The 17,934-nt window shown below is 41.3% G+C and overlaps 1 protein-coding gene across 35 annotated transcripts in view; it reads left to right on the plus strand.

The window, feature by feature from the left end:
* The window catches only part of LOC118825065 (calcium/calmodulin-dependent protein kinase type II subunit beta), a 97,319-nt gene that overhangs the window by 51,002 nt on the left and 28,383 nt on the right, over positions 1-17,934 (plus strand). For 14 of the 35 annotated variants that reach the window (XM_036595564.1, XM_036595584.1, XM_036595568.1 and 11 more), the window contains exons 9-14: positions 217-311; positions 413-535; positions 5,250-5,333; positions 6,772-6,814; positions 11,012-11,104; positions 17,377-17,411. In XM_036595564.1, coding sequence (XP_036451457.1) covers positions 217-311; positions 413-535; positions 5,250-5,333; positions 6,772-6,814; positions 11,012-11,104; positions 17,377-17,411 — 473 coding nt within the window. Of the gene's footprint in view, positions 1-216; positions 312-412; positions 536-5,249; positions 5,334-6,771; positions 6,815-11,011; positions 11,105-17,373; positions 17,412-17,934 lie in introns of all 35 variants that reach the window. The other 21 variants (XM_036595571.1, XM_036595589.1, XM_036595577.1 and 18 more) reach the window with 2 other exon arrangements.

Here is a 17,934-nt window from a genome sequence, read left to right on the forward strand (position 1 = left end):
CTCAGATATTCTTGTATCTTTGACCGTATGCAATCTGTCCCACAGTGACCACATAACCTTTACATCTTCAGAATCTGTATGCTTGATTGATTTTCAAATGACTGGTTTTTACCACTGTTGGGAGTTGACTGTGACTGCTTGTTAGGTGGTCAGCCTTTTTTATTTCTTAAAATTCCATTATTTCTTAAGATTCCCTGGTTTAAAATGTCTGTGCAGGGGTCATACTCTACATTCTGCTGGTGGGCTACCCTCCTTTCTGGGACGAGGACCAGCACAAACTTTACCAGCAGATCAAAGCCGGAGCCTATGACGTAAGGGCTATACAATTCATCCTGATACTTCTTCAGCTTGCGCACAACTTGTACTTAAACACTCATTTACTTAAACTATACTATTAACTGCTGTTTTGCAGTTTCCTTCTCCAGAGTGGGACACAGTCACCCCTGAAGCCAAGAACCTCATTAACCAGATGCTCACCATCAACCCAGCCAAAAGGATCACTGCACAGGAAGCACTTAAACACCCATGGGTCTGCGTAAGTTGTCCCACCTTTAGCCATACAGCAGTTTTATATACCTTTTACTCAGCACATACAGAGGAACATAATCAGAAAAGTGTAAGGGTCTTTAACACTTCAAAATCAAGGCTACTGATATTAGCATTTGCTTGTATTTTAATAATTTTAAGCTAGAAATAATTTTTGGTTCCATTTTTCTGTATGAATTACAGCACTGTGCAAAAGAGACCACCCTTTGATTTTTTAATTTCCAGTCAAATCGCCATTAAATACAAGTTATTCATTTTTCAGGAGGTATTTCTAAGGTGATTAAATATAAGATGCTCCACTTGCATGCGTGGGGTGGGGGGGGATCAGAGGAAAATGAGGAAAAAACAGGAGTTTCCAAAACTGATATAGGGAAAATGAGACTCCTACCAACTGTGCAATACCTGGTAGACCACCAAAACTGTCACCGTCAGATAAACAGTACTTAAAGTCTTCATCTTTGAGACATTGGAAAAAATTTGCACTAAACCACCAAAACTGGACATCTGAGATGTGGAGTAAGGTTTTATGGACTGATGAGTCTACATTTGTAATTGAGAAGCAGAAAACGCAACAAACTTCTAAGACTGAACTTTGAGGGCAGATCCTACAGATTTCTCCTGAAAAGAATGGAAGCTGTAAGACAAAGGGTAGACACAGTGGATACTGAAACAGTGTATTCAGTTGTTGAGGCTTCTGTGTAATTGTCTGGGAAATATATTTTTCATCTTTTTTTCTGACACTGAAAAATGAATAACTTATACCTAATGGCCATTTGACTACAAATTAAATAAATTAAGGGAGCTCTCTGACTTTTGCATAGTAGGCTACTGTGTTTTCAAAGCGACAGCTTCTCATAGTCAATCTAATTATGCATGTGGTAAATAGACTACGGTAGAAAATATTTAATGTGTTAAAATTAGAAGACTGTATTTAAAAATAGCCAGCTATAGTTAAAAATATCTCCTCTGGGTCCAGACTATTTCTGTGTACCTTTGACTAACCACATAATAAGGGGACTAGTATGTTTTATCTGTTGAAACTAGTGGCTTATTTTACCTTCATACTTCTATGCTATACACAGTCCATAACTAACTGGACAGTGCTTCAGTTTTTATTGTATTGGCTCTGTACCCTAGCACAGTAGATTTGAAGTGATATAATGAGAAGGTTCAAGTGCAGAATGATGTAATTCAAAGGTTTTTCTATCTGTATTGAGTGAACCATACAGGAATTACAGCTGTTTTTATATACAGGCTTCTTCATTTCAGTGGGCTCTAAGTAATTGGCTAAATTAATATACTCTTAAATAAAACTGCCATGTTTACTACTTGGATGGAAATCCAACGACTGCCTGAAATCTGTGACCCACTGATATCACCAGATGCTGGGTGTCCTCACTGGGGATGCTCTGCCAGGGCAGTAATGCAGCTCTATTCAGTTCCTGCTTGTTTCAGGAGCTTTTTACCTTTAATTTGGCTTTGTTGTGTGAAGTACATTCTCAGGGGTGTTCATGTCAGGGCAGTAAAGGTTGATTTGACGTTTTGGCCCTTAGACACTCCACGGCTTTAGTAGTGTGTTTGGAGTATTTGTCCCTCTGTTAAGGTAAAGCTATGTCCAAAAGCTTTACCTTCATCTTAAAGGGGAAAAATTATGCATAATTTACTCATTTAGTTGCAAACAAAGTCATTCAGAGTGGTTTGATGTGAAATGTGTTTATGTATCGGCATTGCAGATATGTAAAGAAAAATATAAGGTACCAGCATCGGCCCAGAATTTCTATATCCCATAAAATATGTCTCAAGCATTAGACAGAGTATTCTTAACCATTTCGTGTCATATGTGAGGTAGCTTTTTAAAGGCATTAAGCGCTTCAGACATCTGGTTCCTATTACCAGTGCTGTGAACAATTCTGACTTGGTTAAGTGTTTTCAAACCACTTTCAATTGCTTTGTTCACACCTTAATGGTTGAATTATGCAGAAATTTAGAAGAAGTAAGTGTGAGAAGAAAAATGTGTAAACAGGTAAGATAATTCCGTGCACTTCAGCATTCTTGCTTCTGTTCTCAGTCCAGCTGGACATGCCACCAAGCTTCATGAGCAGTTTTACCTCTTTCCAAAACTTAAGTTTAGATTATTGTTCATCTCCTCTTTTTTAAGTAAATCTTCACAGTGGAACTATAGGCTTAAATCTGTGCTTGTTTTATTTTCTTAACAACCTATAATTAATGCATTCTGTTATTGTAGCTTAACAGTAGTTTGCATCTTGTGGTAAACCCTCATATTATTGCCTACATGCTGGATTTGTGATCTTAACAACAGATTTTTGTCATGCTCAAAAACAGACAGCAGGGCTGCAAAAAACGAATATTTTGATATTCAGTTATTTATGTGAATTGACAAATGATCAATCTGCTTAAATGTGGCCTGTAAATGTGAAGAGCTGTTGCAATAAAATGTCAATGTTTTGACAAACTGAGGTGTTGTTCACTAAAATCTAAATTACCACCACAGAAAAAAGTGCAGTGAGTAATAAGCAATAGCTAAAATAAGTGAAATAATATTAATTAGATTAACGTTATAGCTCTTCAGGCTGCAACACCATTTAACCGGTTTAACATTTTAAAATGCTAGATGAGTTCACTAGATGAGTTTCATGAGTTTGAAACGGCTTCCAGGGTAATAAGTGGCCTTTTTTTCATGTGAAAACTTTGTTTACAAGAAGTTAATTAGTAGGGATGCATCCATACCTTTATCAACAGATTTTCGTCATGCTCAAAAATGACAGCAGGGCTGCAAACGCATCCATACCATACCTTTTTTTCAGACCGAGTATGAGTAGGAGAACATGTTTTTAGTATTCGTTGATACCGATTTCGATACCATACTGGGTTACCTTGGATAGAGTAGCGCCGCAGTAGTTTTTGTTCCATATTAGAAAAACGCTTCTGTACAGCTGAAAGTAAAGTATATTTCATAGTTTTGATCCTCAGTCAGTATCTTTTAACAGCAGTCTCTGTAGCACAGAGACAACAAGGATTTTAGGTCTTGTTGGAGTCTTCTTGGCTGGTTGAGCGGTATTTGAATGTCCTCTAAAGCTAGTCATACACTGTGCAATTATTATTTGTTCTTTGGTGACTCATTTGGTGACAAGCTGCATGAAACATAGCCCCTACAGAAATTCAAAACAACACGCTGTGCACTGAGTATTGAACAGAATAGCTGAGAAACTGTCCTATAGCAGCTTTGCGAACCTGTGACACACTGACCACTGAAACTAAACTAGGCACTGATGTAGACAGTAGGACAGTACGGTCTCTCTACAGCCTATATTTTACAAAGACAGTTTAAAAAATCACCATATTAACATTTACACTGTGCAGTTCTTTTCAGTAAATCAGCATATATGGACTTTAGTACCACAAATGTTGACTTTTTTCACCTTCGTTTTGCTAGCCTAGTGAACTGAATTGCTTGTCCTAGTTCAAAGTTGGCTTCCTGTTCACCAGCTTCTTACAAATTTTCTGTTCCACTTTAATTGGTGCAGCAGTTACGTACTGAAACCTGTAAGAAGCTAACTTTAGCTTCATCCATTTCCTCTCTCTTCTGCTGTTTCAGAATCAACACCAGCTTGTTTTCTTTTCTGGTGGTTGAATATGTTGTTTGTGACCACTGCATGCTCCCTGACTTTACATCTTTTTAAACTTCTAGCCATATTTGTTACCTCTCTGTCTTACCTCTGTGAGAGTCTGCTCACATAGGTAAGACGCTACAAGTGAACTGCTGCCCTTTTCAGGTGAAGTCGTTAACTTACTCTATGTTACTTTGAAAATGTAAATGAAAAATCAGCAGCATTAATATCTATCTATGATTTTTTTCTTGTTGACAGTATTGACAATGTCAAATAATTGTTTCAGCCCTAGTAGAGAGTGTTACTGAAGGCCTATTGAGTGTGTAAAGAAGGTGATCAGTTCAAAGTGGCTCAAAAGTACAATTTCTGTGATTTCTATGGCACTGTTTTAGAAATTGAAAAGCTTTTTGGGGAGAGTTTTGTCCATAGCCATGATACAATAAAGCATTTGGAATTTCTAGAAGACAGCTGTGGAAATCCGTGTATATATATATTACTTCCTTCATATCTGAATGTATTCTGTTGGCAATGGCCCTCCATTGTCAGCTCAGGTTTTTTGCTATTGCAGAGCTCAACAGAGTCTTTATGCTTTTTAGAAATGTACCAAACCCTTCATTTTGACACATTTGTTCTGTCTCTTGATTGCTGTATTGACGTTCTTTGGTCTGAATGTTAATCGGATCAAATGCCTCGTCTAGAATCCACTTCAGCCCCTTTGTTAGTTTCCTTGTGCTGAGCTAATGATGCTTTGGCACACAGCTGGCAAAGAAAGAACCGAGCCGCTAATTGTCGTCTCCTTGAATGGGGAGCTGTGATTCTTGTCTGGATCTCTTGCTGCTGATATAAATACCTCCAAATGAAAGCTGACATACACTTTAACCTCATAGTGATTAATCAATTCAATACAGAGCCAGAAATGTCACTGTCCAATTGATAGACCAGTATGGGCAATATGTGTAGTGTATAACATTATGGAAATTTGGCAAAACAGTAACGCAGCATTAAAATGTTCTTGCATAACATTAACACAACTTGTAGCTGGTATGTTTCTAATTCTGTCTTTCTGTCTCACAGCAACGCTCCACTGTGGCCTCCATGATGCACAGACAAGAGACAGTAGAGTGCCTGAAGAAGTTCAACGCGAGGAGGAAACTGAAGGTTTGAGAGTCTCTACTGAAACAGATAATAGGGATTGGATCTAATAGGGATTAAGAGTGTGAATCTCTAGGCACCTCATGATTTCAATTCAGGGTGCCAGTATGCAATCATGAAACAATTTCAGTGCATCTCAGTGCATCTTTATTTCTGATTTCCACAGCCTACATTAAGATTTTTCCCGTGTTTGTCGTTAACAAGTAGCGCTAACGTAAATTTGAATGTAGTCTACGCTCATTTGTTAACTCTAAAGGCCACAGGCTCATGTTTACTGTGGTTTTGACCTTTTATTTCATATACATGACAATTATGCCCAATTTGTGACGGCAAACAATCTTGCATTGTTTTCCTCCTCCAAGGCAGGCTGTGCCAAAGTATCCTACTTCATAATGTATCTGGGTGAGCATGAGTTGATTTTACAGAAGAAGAAAGGCAGAGTCTATATATAAATTTGGTTACAGTAGTCACCTTTTTACATGTCAGCATTTTACATGTCAGCATTTGTATCTTAAAACATGTTTATTGTTCTGATCAGCTGAAGGAAATTGGTAGGTTTTCATGTTGGGTGAGTAATGGAGGCTGCCTCTTCAGATGAGCCAATGAGTTAATAGAGCTAACTGGTAAAATACAGGATACTGATAAGGACTCATTGTCTTCTTACACGTGGACGATGTATCATCGTAGCGTCAGAGAAGTATATTTTCGCTGTTTCTGGGTCAAACTAACATCAGCTAGCCTAGTTAGTGATAAAGCCATGCCAAGTGTAATGGCATATACTTAATGGAATTTACAGTCCTGTTAAAACAGAAAATCACCATTTTACTGTATTGTTTCTCCATCTTTCCATGATAAAACGAAATTAATACCTGAATAGTCATTTCAATATTGGAATATCGGCACCTCAAACAGTTAACCAAGGACATTGTGATGCATCTAAGAATCTATCATTTCTCCCTTCCCAGTGTCTTTTTTTTACTATTTGAGTATCTGCGTTTTTAAAGTGTTCAAAACTTTAAAAAGGAACATTTTTTTGTTGTTAGGAACAGAAGCAAAACACTGATAGTTTAACATCTGATTATTTAGTGATTTAGGAATTTATCTTTGTGTTTCGTTTGTGATCTAACATATTAAACATACTTTATATGTGATTTAACATATAGTACCTGCTGCCCTAACTTGGAGATGCACAATTTACACTGTACAAATTTATCTTTTTGCTTAAGAAATTTTCATATATAGTTCCACTTAGATGTGAACTTAATGAGAGGCGCAGTGTCAGCTGCTGTCTTCCCACCATTCTCTGTGGTTTGACTTTACATGCTCAGTCCAAAACGTGCATGTAATGCACAATTTATCTGCATATTGTTTGAATACCAGTTTCTCCAGAGCTTCCGCCAGCATATGTCTGTAACCCATTGTTCTGTGACCTGTTTGTCCTTAGGGCGCCATTCTCACCACCATGCTGGTGTCTCGGAACTTCTCTGGTAAGTAAACACCAACCCTGCAGCCTGTAAGCTCCAGCCAGGAGTGTTTTGTTTGTGCCTTTCTGTGGCAAAACTGCCTAAATACAAGAGAAGTCGTCAAGAGCTCCTCTCTCAGGATTACCGTCACTATTTCTGTTGACAACCGTGTTACCCGTTATTCCCTTTGTCCCGATAAACACTACTGTGCAAAAGTCTTTTTCAACGTTGTTGAAAGCTATTTGACTGAAAGGTGTGTTTTTCTTCTGGCACATGCACTATAAAACTTATGAAGAATAAATATAGTTAATCATGAATACATTAGAAATTAACTGGAATTTCTTGTTTTAAGTAAATCAAAAGAAAACTCTCTTTTTTTCAAAGCAGAATGACATCTGACACGGTGGCTTGAGTTTGTATGCTTGTTCTTAGACTGCGTCGTTTCTTCTGAGACTTCCCGCTGACTGCAATACTGCGATCGCCCTAATCACCGCATCATTTGTTCTGAGACCTGCTGCTGACTGCTCTGAGACCTCCCTCTAGCTGTGATTGGTCCCAATCGCTGCATCTTTTGTTCTAAGACTTCCCCCTGACTGCTATTGGTCCTAATCACTCTGTAATTTTTCTAAGACCTCCCCCTGATTACGATTGGTCCTAATCACTGTGTAATTCGTTCTGAGACCTCCTTCTGACTGTGATTGGTCCTAAGCACTGCCTGATTTGTTCTGAGACCTCCCTCTGACTGCGATTGGTCCTAATCATTGTGTAATTTGTTGTGAGACCTCCCCCTGATTGTGATTGGTCCTAATTGTTGTGAGACCTCCCCTGATTGTGATTGGTCATAATCACTGTGTGATTTGTTCTGAGACCTCCCCCTGACTGTGATTGGTTCTAGTGACTGTGTAATTTGTTCTGAGACCTCCCCCTGATTGTGATTGGTCCTAATCACTGCCTAATTTGTTCCGAGACCTCCCCCTGACTGCGATTGGTCCTAATCACTGTGTTGTTTGTTCTAAGACCTCCCCATTACTGTTCTGAGACCTCCCCCTGACTGCGATTGGTTATAATGACTGCATTGTTTGTTGTGAGACCTCCCTCTGACTGCGATTGGTCCTAATCACTGTGTAATTTGTTCTGAGACCTCCCCCGATTGTGATTGGTCATAATCACTGTGTAACTTGTTCCAATCCCCCTAACTGCCATTGGTCATAATGACTGCTTTGTTTGTTCTGAGACCTCCCCCTGACTGCGATTGGTTCTAATCACTGTGTTGTTTGTTCTAAGACCTCCCCATCACTGTTCTGAGACCTCCCCCTGACTGCGATTGGTCATAATGACTGCATTGTTTGTTCTGACAAACTTGTTTTGGGACCTTCCCCTGACTGCGATTGGCCCTAACCAGTGTTGTTTTTTTTCTTAGACCTCCCTCTGACTGCGTTTCATCCTAATCACTAAATCGTGTGTTGTGGCACCTTCCTCTGACTGCCGTTGGTCCTGATCACTGTGCTGTTTGTTCTGAGACCTCCCTATCTGTGATTGGTCTTTAGCACAGCACTGTTTGTTTTGAGACCACCCCGTGACTTTGACAGGTCTTGTTCATCACGTTGTTTGTTGCGAGACCTCCTCCTGACTGAGGGGTCCTGTTCACAGCGGCATTTGGTTCACATGTCACATGGGTGCCTGTGAAGCAGGCCTCTGGCGGTGCTGAGTGTCAGAAAGACGCACACTTCTTTTTAAGCGTACTTAGGGCCGCATGTTCAATTCAGTTTCATGCTTTCATCGTTTGTAGTATACTGCCAGTTTTACAGCTCAGATAAATAGCTTTCAGCATCATTTTCTCAAGTGGCCCAAGACCTTTGCACAGTAGTATAGAAGCAAAGCGCACGTCACACTCATAAAAATGCTTTTTCTTAGCAGTAGGTGCCATTAGAGAATTGAGATTGGGGACATAGCTCAGCGAGAGTGACAGACTGCTACTCTAGATTTGGATGAACATTACAGAGGGAGGCCCAGTGTGTGTGTGTGTGTGTATGTGTGTGTGCGCATGTGTCCGTCCAGGAAGTTCAGTAAGCTCAGACGCCGCGTCTGGAAAAGCAGTCGTTTTTGGGTGTGTGCCTCTGTGGCAGAATGTGCGCGGTTTACTGGCATTTATAATAACATGTGATTTCTGTCTGCTCTAATGAAGCATCTGCTCCTTCACACACTCCCGCCACACACTCACACATCTCACACACTCACACTCTAACAGCAGGTCGGTGGGCGGCAGAGACAGTGCGCCTGTTCTAGGAAGCTTTTACATGAACTCGGATCTCTCTCTCTCTCTCTCTCTCTCTCTCTCTCTCTCTCCTTTTTTTAACACTCTTTCCTTCCTCTCTCTCTCTTTCTCCTTCCTTCTATATCCCCTTCTGTCTCTCTCTATCTATCTCTCTCTCTCCTCCTCTTTTTTCCCTCTCTCTATCCACCTTCCTCTTCCACTTTTCCCCTTACTCTCCCACCTCTCTCTCTCTCTCTTTTCCTCTTTTTATCTTTATTTCTCCCTCCTTCCCTGTTTTCTCTCTCCTTCTCTTTTCTTCCTTTTACTGTCTCTCTCTCTCTCTATCCCGCCTTCTCCTTTCCTCTCTCTATCTCTGTTTCCTTTTTTTCCCCTCTCTCTCTTTCTCCCTCCTTCCCCTCTCTATCTCTTTCACGCTTCCTCATTTTCTTCCCCTTTTCTTTTTCCCCCACTCTCTTGTTCTTTTTCTCTCATTCTAACTCTCCCTCAGTCCCTCTCTCTCCCTCTCACACTTTTTCTCTCTCCTTTTCTCTCACTCTCCCTCCCCTTTCTCTTCCTCACTCTGTTCCTCAGTCTTTCTCTCTCCTTCTCACACTCATTGTCACTGTCTCTGAATTTCTTTCTCTCTACTTTTTTTTCTCTGTCTCATTCACATCCCTTCTCCCTCTCTGTCTCTCTCCACTTCTCTTCTTCTGTCTCTTTTCCCTCATTCTGTCTCCCTCCCACTCCTGTCTCTCTCCTTTTCTTTCCCTTCTTCTCACCCTTTCACACTCTCTTCCTGTTTCTCTTCTCTTTCTCTCCCCCTCTTACTCTCCCTATCTCTCTCTTTTTCTCCCCTTTTACCTCTCCTTCTCTTCCTTTTTTCTTGTTTTCTCTTTCTATTTCTGTCCCTTTTTGACTCTGCATGTTTGAATCTCTGTCTTTCTCTCCCCCACTCTCTCTCTCTCAGCTCTTCATCGGCTCTCATCCTGCCACTCTTGGTTCTCTCCATCCCTCTCTCGTCATCCCTCCCTCTCTGTGCTCTCATTACTGTAATTACCTCATCCTGCGGGGTGAGTCAGCGGGAGAGGAGGCGGAGGAGTGTCCGAGCGTCACTTTCTCTCACACACACACACACACACACACACACACACACACACACTCACACACACACACATACACACACACACACATACACACACACACTCACACACACTCAGCCAGCCCTGAATTCAGCTCTTATTCTGCTTTTCTTCAGTTCAGCCTAAGTCCAACTGCTCTGAAACTCAATACATAAGACCATGGTTGTTATATGTTTGTTACATTAATACAGATAATTGCAGTCATAACTTTAGTTAAACGTACTTCATACAGGGATAGTAAGTCCTGAAACTCCAGCCCATGTTTAGCACTGCACCACCTGTACGCTGGTGGAGAGGGAAGTGGGTCTAGTACGCTGTAGCCATGTGTCTGATGCTGATAGCAAAAACTTGACGAGAAAATGAACCATTTTTTTGTATCACTGTGACAGGGATGACAGGAGCTAATGCCACTAAGCACCACGCACACACTCTTTTCTAGGAGCGCTGCACTCAAATCATCGGGCACTGCAGACGGCAGCGTCTAATCCAGTTTAACCCCTTAAACTCTAAGGGTCCGTATATTGACTCACCGTTCAGTTCCTCACTCTCATATTTAGATACCTTACAGGTTAGTTACTGAATGATTTATAAAAGTTGCTGAATAAAGAAAAGGTCTGAAGATTAATAGCCTAGGGTTCAAGGGGTTAACCTTCTACACGCTAACAGACTCATCTTCTCTCCTTCCTCCCTGCCTCTTGCTTTCTCCCTTCTCTTTCTCTCTCTCTCTCTCTTTCTCTCTCTCTCTCTCTCTCTCTCTCTCTCTCTCTCTCTCTCTCTCTCTCTCTGCGGCGTGTGTTTGTTCTGGGTGTGCGTGCGCGTCTCTGGCAGTGGGCCGGCAGACCACAGCACCGGCCACAGTCTCAGCGGCCGCAGCAGCTGCTGCAGCTGCAGCCGGCACTACCGCCGGCCTGGTGGAACAAGGTAGCCTTCCCCAAGCCCCTCAGAGGACTCGGCACCTCTTTCTCTCTCTTTTTCTGTCCCCTCCTCGCTCTGTCTCTCTGTCTCATTTGTGTGTCAGAGCCCACATTTTAGCATGGAACCTAGCATGTCACAATCACAGCTTGTCTTATAGCCACTAGTGCACTATGCATAGAAGCATTTGGCTGATCATTTGGAACAGTATGTATATTTAGAGATGTCCCGATCAAGTCTTTTGGCCATCAGTCCCTGATCTGAGTATCTACCAATATCATGTCTGCCTGTTATTTGCATTACTTCAAGCTGCAAACTTTATATTTAAACTTCTTGTGAACTCCTCTTTAAGGCCAAAGCAAAAAAAGTGACTATTTTGATCGTTGAATCATATACATGGTGTATATATACAGGTCAGTGGCCATTGTTTCCATCAGTGTTTTACTGATGATATATATTGCTATGTTGTTTGGGAGGGCCTTTAAAGCTAAACCCAATCTAAAGCTAAAGCTAAATTGCTTGGGTCTGCTGGATAATGTGAATGTTTCGGCAGCAGACCATTCAAGGGTTAAAGGCTTTTTCATAGATTTTGGCAGGTGTTAGCTGAAGCTAGCTGTTTTGGAACACAACAGCCAAAACCAATCCTGGTGTTAATTTTAGTTCTCACAAAGGAAATGATATATGAGGGGACACCTACACCACTAAAGGCACAGTGGTCAAAATCAGCCCTTTGGAGCCCAAAGCCCACTTCAGATAGGCTACAGTGTTGGGCAGTATGTTTAGTTAGAGCTACAGCATAAGGTAGCTGACGTAGTTTATGGGCATCTACGTTAATGTTAGCTATTTAGCTCTCTCTTGGCTTTCTCCAGCACTTTAAAGCAACACTGTTCACTCTTGTCATTCTTTTCTTTTCAACTTCTGTCCTTCCACTTTTCTTTTTAGCAGTTTTGTTGTTATTTTCTCCAAAACAATTTCTTCAAAGAAGTAACCAGCCATCACAGTGGGTCTTATTTCAAGCTAGCTGGCTGCGTAAAGCTAACGCCAGGCTATGGCTTCCCACTATGTGCTGTGCTTGTGCAACATGATTGACAGGCAAGCAGAAACAAAGTTGGAAGTTGGTGATCCACGTTATTTATTTCGTCTCGTCAGCACAGTGTAAAATAGTCTTAAGTAAGGATTGGAAGTTGGTCAGGCTTAATATAGATGATACAGATTCATTAGATCATGTCCTGATACTGATCGTGCGTCTCTGCTCGGGACATCCCTAGTTACATTTATTACACTTTATCATTCAGTGTTTCTCTGCATCACTCTGTCCCTTTTTCTTTTCTTTATTTTCCCTGTCTCTTTTTTTGTCTCTCTATATCTCATCATGCCTCTCCTCCATCTCTTTCCTCCTCCCTTCCTTTCTTTCTCCACCACACGCTCCATCTTTCCCCTCATCTTCGTGTTCTGTTCTGTAACCTGTTCTGTCAGCGGTTTAGCATGTTCTATCCTCTTGCACTCGCCGCCACCACCTACCCTCTTTCGCTGCCCTTTCACTGCTCCCGTCTTCCAGCTGTGCTCCCTTTTACATCTCTTTTTCTCCTCACCTCTCACTCATTCTTTCTCACCCTCCTTTCCTCCTCATTTCCTCTCGCTCTCTCTCTTTCTACGCTCTCTTTCTCTCTCTCTATCTGGTTCCCTGTCACTTCTCTCCTGATAGGTCTCTCTCCCACCCCCCAGTGCTCCTGTGCCTGCTGATTTGCTGAATGCTGCACGGGGGCTGCATGCATGTATTGCGATGCTGAAGATGGCCCAGATCGCATTGCATGAACAAATGAGAAGACTTTAATCTTTGCATTAAGGAAAGGGGGTTCAATGTCAGTGAAGCGGGGCGAAATGACGTATCCTGGTTGGGGATCAGTTGATTGGTCCTTTGTGTTTTAGAACCCAGTTAAGATTCCCTTACCAATGAAGTCGAATGCTGTACATTGAGAGTCTGCGGTGTCATCGGATTTATGCTGACTCTACGACCATCATTCTTTTTAATGAAATCTATGAATATCGGCGTGGACACAGTTGACCTAGGTCTGCTCCGCCCGCATATGTGTACTTTGACAGAGCAACCTAATGAGAAATTGTAGCTTGCAGTTTACAGTTTTCAGTTTAAAATGCTTTGCTTTTTAGTTAGACTATCTATGTTGTACTTTTGCAGGTTTGTTGTTATGGCTTTTGCAGGTTTGAAATGACAGCAGCAAATTTGGCACCATGCTAATGCTAGCTTGGTTATGCAACAAAAAAATGAATATCTATCCAAATATGGACCTAAGAAGAGGCATAGTAAATATATAACACTTCATGCAAGTCAGAGCCAAGACTTGAGTCTCTGAGATGTAAGTTCAAGTCTTGACTCTCAAAGGTGCGAATCCAATTCAAGTCTTGAGTCTCTGAGGTGCGAGTCCGAGTCAAGTCTTGAGTCTCTGAGGTACAGGCCTGAGTCTTGAGTCTCAGAGTTGTGAGTTTGAATTGAGTCCTGAGTCTCTGAGTTGCAAGTCCTAGTCAAGTCTTGAGTCTCTGAGATGTGAGTTTGAGTCGTGTCTCGAGTCTGTGAGGTGTGAGTTCGACTCGAGACCCGAATCTCTGAGATGTGAGTCTCCGTTAAGTCTTGAGTCTCTGAGATGTGAGTGCTAGTCAAGTCTCGAGCCTGTGAGAAGTCAGTTTGAGTCGAGTCTTGAGTCTCTGAGATGTGAATTTGAGTTGAGTCTCAAGTCTCTGAGGAGCAAGTCCGAGTCAAGTCTTAAGTCTCAGAGGTGTGAGTCCAAGTCAAGTCTTGAGTCTCTGAGGTGTAAGTCAGAGTTGAGTCTCAAGTCTCTGAGCTAAGAATCCAAATTATGTCTTAAGTCTTTTTAGGCATGTTGCGAGTTGTGAGTCAGTAAGGGGCAAGTCTGGGTCGAGTCAGTCAAAATGTGATTGAAGTGCTACTTAAATCGACATCTCTGTTAGTAACACACTAAATTTGGGCTTTTTCATAAAAACTTTATTGTATGCTACAATTTCTTGTCTGATTGAATGGGCTTTTTGCTAGCTGTTTGTAAGGCTTGTTCAACCTTGCAACGGTTGCTATGAAACAGCATTTTTAAGTGGATTGGTCAGTTAAGTCTTTTAGTACAATTCACTGTGATGAGGACCAGATCTAATGACTTGATTTAGTCATATCACACATATTGGAAACATAGAGGTCATGCCGTTGATTGATCCTAGATTCTCTCTATTGTACATTGCCATTACCAATGCCCATGCTATTACTGTTCTATATTTTGTCCTTGTATAAGGGCAGCCTGCTGGTTCGGTTTGCCTTTTACTCTATTTGTCCTGCTGTAGCACCAAGGCCTTGGCTCAGGTGCTTTCTTCTGCTCTAAGTTGTGACTGACTTTCTTTCCTCTCCAGCTTTTGTCGAACTCTCCATACAGCGTCTTTGTCCTTGTGCGTCTCTGTGCGTTTATTTGTGGGTCTGAGGTTTATTTGGGCAAGCGGTCAAATTCGTTACCACCCCTCCTCCCCAGGTGCCACTGAAAAAGTGAAAGGCGGATCCGGAACTCAAAGGACGTAATTAGGCATTTTTGGTCAAAGTATTCCTTTTAAATAGTGTAGTGTTCTAGTTCCACTCACCTGTGGTCAAATTCAAGCTGACTCAAACTCTCCCTGGTCAGCGTGCATTTGAACCCCCTGCCCTCTGTCAACGACCAAAGGTCTTCCACGCGCACCTTTTTTTATTTTTATTATCTCTCTCTCTTAATCCATTCTCTCCTAATCTCTCTCCCTCTCTGCCTCATCTTCCTCTCCGCTCTCTAAAACTTGTGCCAAGGTAAGGATTCTCTCTCTCTCTTCCTTTCTTCTTCTTTCTCTGACCCCCTCTCTTTCTCTCTGTCTCAGCATCTGTAGCTCTGTAAGAACGAAACACCAGCCACTTTTTTTACATTCTTTACTCTGTTGCCATGGCAGTGACTTGGCGACGGTGACGCATACAGATAAGGGGGTTCGCTCAGTCATCTCATTTACTCAATTATAAGCTAATGTAACTCATTCATCATCCAAAAGCTGGACTTTGGGTGATGTTGTGATTTATAATGCTTCATAAAAGAGTGAAGTTTTGATGAATGATGAGAATATGGTATCACCTGCACCTCCACCCCCAGTTTACACTACGGCGTGAGCGCGTCTGCTTGTGTGCGAGTGTGTGTGTGTGTGTGTGTGTGTGTGTGTGTGTGTGTGTGTGTGTGTGTGAGAGAGCTAGTAAGCCTATGCTTGCAGAAGTATGTAGGCTTGGGATGTAACAGAATACAAGTATTCAGAATACAAGTCCATGTTACATTTTGAATAGACTGTATTCCGAATACAGTCCTTTTTATGTTTTTTGGAGAATACTTTTTTTAACATACAATAAATAAAAATAACATACAGCTTTTAAAAGACATACCATCAATGCTTGTTTATTAACTACACTCAATTCCATTACTACTGGCACCCTTGGTAAAGATAGGTAAAAAAAAAGATAATAAAAAATGTCTTTGTGCTTATTTTATTTCCTTTTATTGCTGTTACCCAACAAAATCTCTCAAGGTCAACATTAATTTCAACTTTACTTCTTGTCTGTAAAGAAACAAAAACCATTATCAAATTTTTAACAAAACCACATAAGACATGATTATTAACACCCTTACAAATTCTTATGAACATTCTTATGAGCACCTTAGCATTCAGAAACTCTTAAGCAGCCATCCATGACCTATTCTGGTCATCCATGACTGTTTCACTGGATATAGGCATGAGTTGAAACAGGTCAAATTCCCTTAGCTGTTCATCAGTGTGATGAATGTTAGAAAATACATATGAAATAAGACAAAACTGTGATTAGGTAAAAATAGTTGCTACAAAAAATTGCTACACACTTGAAAGTGCGTATCCAATGTTGAGGCAATAGTTAATCAGATTAGAACAGCTGGAGCTGTAGTGAACATACCTGGAAGAGGACGTAAGTGTGTTCTGCCACATCCAGTGACGGGAATGGCTAGAGAGGCAAAAATGTCTCGTAGGATCATGGTTGGAGATTTGCAGATGATAGTAGCATTTTGGTAGCATCTACAATTACATGCCAACAAACCATTACAACTGCAGTCCATGCCAACACACTATTTAGACAACATGCCAGACTTCATTTAAGAACAAACTTAGAGTAAAGTTCAGTAGAACTTCAGTTTAGTTTAGTGCTGGAACTGGGTTCTGTAGTCAGAGGAGGCAAATAAAGCTTTTTGGAAACAATTATTCGAAGTGGGTTAGGCATAAAAAGAAGGATGATTATACAGAAACTAACCTTATCCTCATTTTTGGTGTGAGCTTGAGCTGATTAACCACAAAGGATACCAGTTTTTATGACCTTTTTTACTCATCTTCACCAAGGGTGCCAATAATTATGGAGCTGACTGTGTACATAATTGGTCTTATGCAAAAGTGACAGAGCGAATACGTTCGTGTGTACAGTGCTGTGCAAAAAACAGTTTATCTGGGCAGTAAGTATGTTTTGCTTGTGAGAAACATTATATAACATTTGAGTAAATACAAATAAACAAACAGTAGAAGTAAAATAATTTCTTGTTTTAAGAAAAGTTATTGACATTTCGTGAGCTGGTCATATGAATATGTTTAGTTCCTTTCCTCTTTGACTCGGCTCCAGCCATTACATGTTGTTGAGTGCCATCACCAGCACATCTGGTTTAACTCTAATGAAGTCCACCTTAATGAAGTATTGATTAGCTGAACCACGTATTGGATGATAACTACAAATACTGAGCTGCTTTTTGGCCTTGTCCTCACAAATACATGGGTACTGCCTGTTCAAATACCTTTGCTTAAAATTTTCTGAGGTGGCCCAACTGTTTTGCACACTACTGTACCCTTTTGCACACTCCTGCATGTGCAGTTGAGCCCGTCCCTGAGTGTGCATGCCCCCTCTGCCCCTCCCAGAGGGCAGTGAAGCCCCCCCTTGCTGTAATCTACCTGTGTTAGGGATTTTCTCCTGTGGCCGCTGTGCTGCACGCTGCCCTCCATCCGCTCTGCTCTTTACCCACTCGCTGTTTTAAAGCCCCTTTAATCCTCTGTGAGGAGAGACAGTGGCCGGGCCGGACCCAGCGGGGCTCTGTACACCGTCCCGGCATTTCGGCTGGTTCGCTGGTTATGGTGGCTGCTGCTCTCTCTCTTTTCTGCACCCATGTTTACCCTCCCTCTCTCCCCCTCCGCAGCAGCCAAGAGCCTGCTCAACAAGAAGGCTGATGTCAAGGTAAGGCCAATTTCACTTCCTACCATTACTGTTCACATCTCTTATTCTCTTTATCTCTCGGTCTCATGTTTTCTCTCTGTATTCTCTCTGTTTACGCATTGCTGCTCCTCAGTGCCAAGGCTTTCCCCCAATATAATAAACAAATCTTGTCTTTCCCTATAGATGCTTTGTCTCTGTTGAGTCAGGGTTTAAAACTTGGATTTCTAGCATCTGTTTGTCAATCGTTATGCAGTGTTTGTGTTTTCTCCTGTTGCCTGCCTTTTAGGCCTGTCACAATTATTACATAATCACCTGATCGTAATTATTTAGCTTTCACGGTCATAGGTTTACATTACAACAGACCGAATGTGATTGGGTGCATTATCATCAATTGTGTTAAGGTAAACACATGCAAATAAAAGACAATAGAAACTTCTATTGAAACATTTTGGGGGTCTTACCAAACCAGCAAAAGTTTTTATTTCTGGTGCTATAACATGTCTAGGAGGTGGTGAGTAATGTTTGTGTATTTGATCTTGAACTG

Source organism: Colossoma macropomum, unplaced genomic scaffold (assembly GCF_904425465.1).
Source record: "Colossoma macropomum unplaced genomic scaffold, Colossoma_macropomum, whole genome shotgun sequence".
Lineage (NCBI taxonomy): Eukaryota > Metazoa > Chordata > Actinopteri > Characiformes > Serrasalmidae > Colossoma > Colossoma macropomum.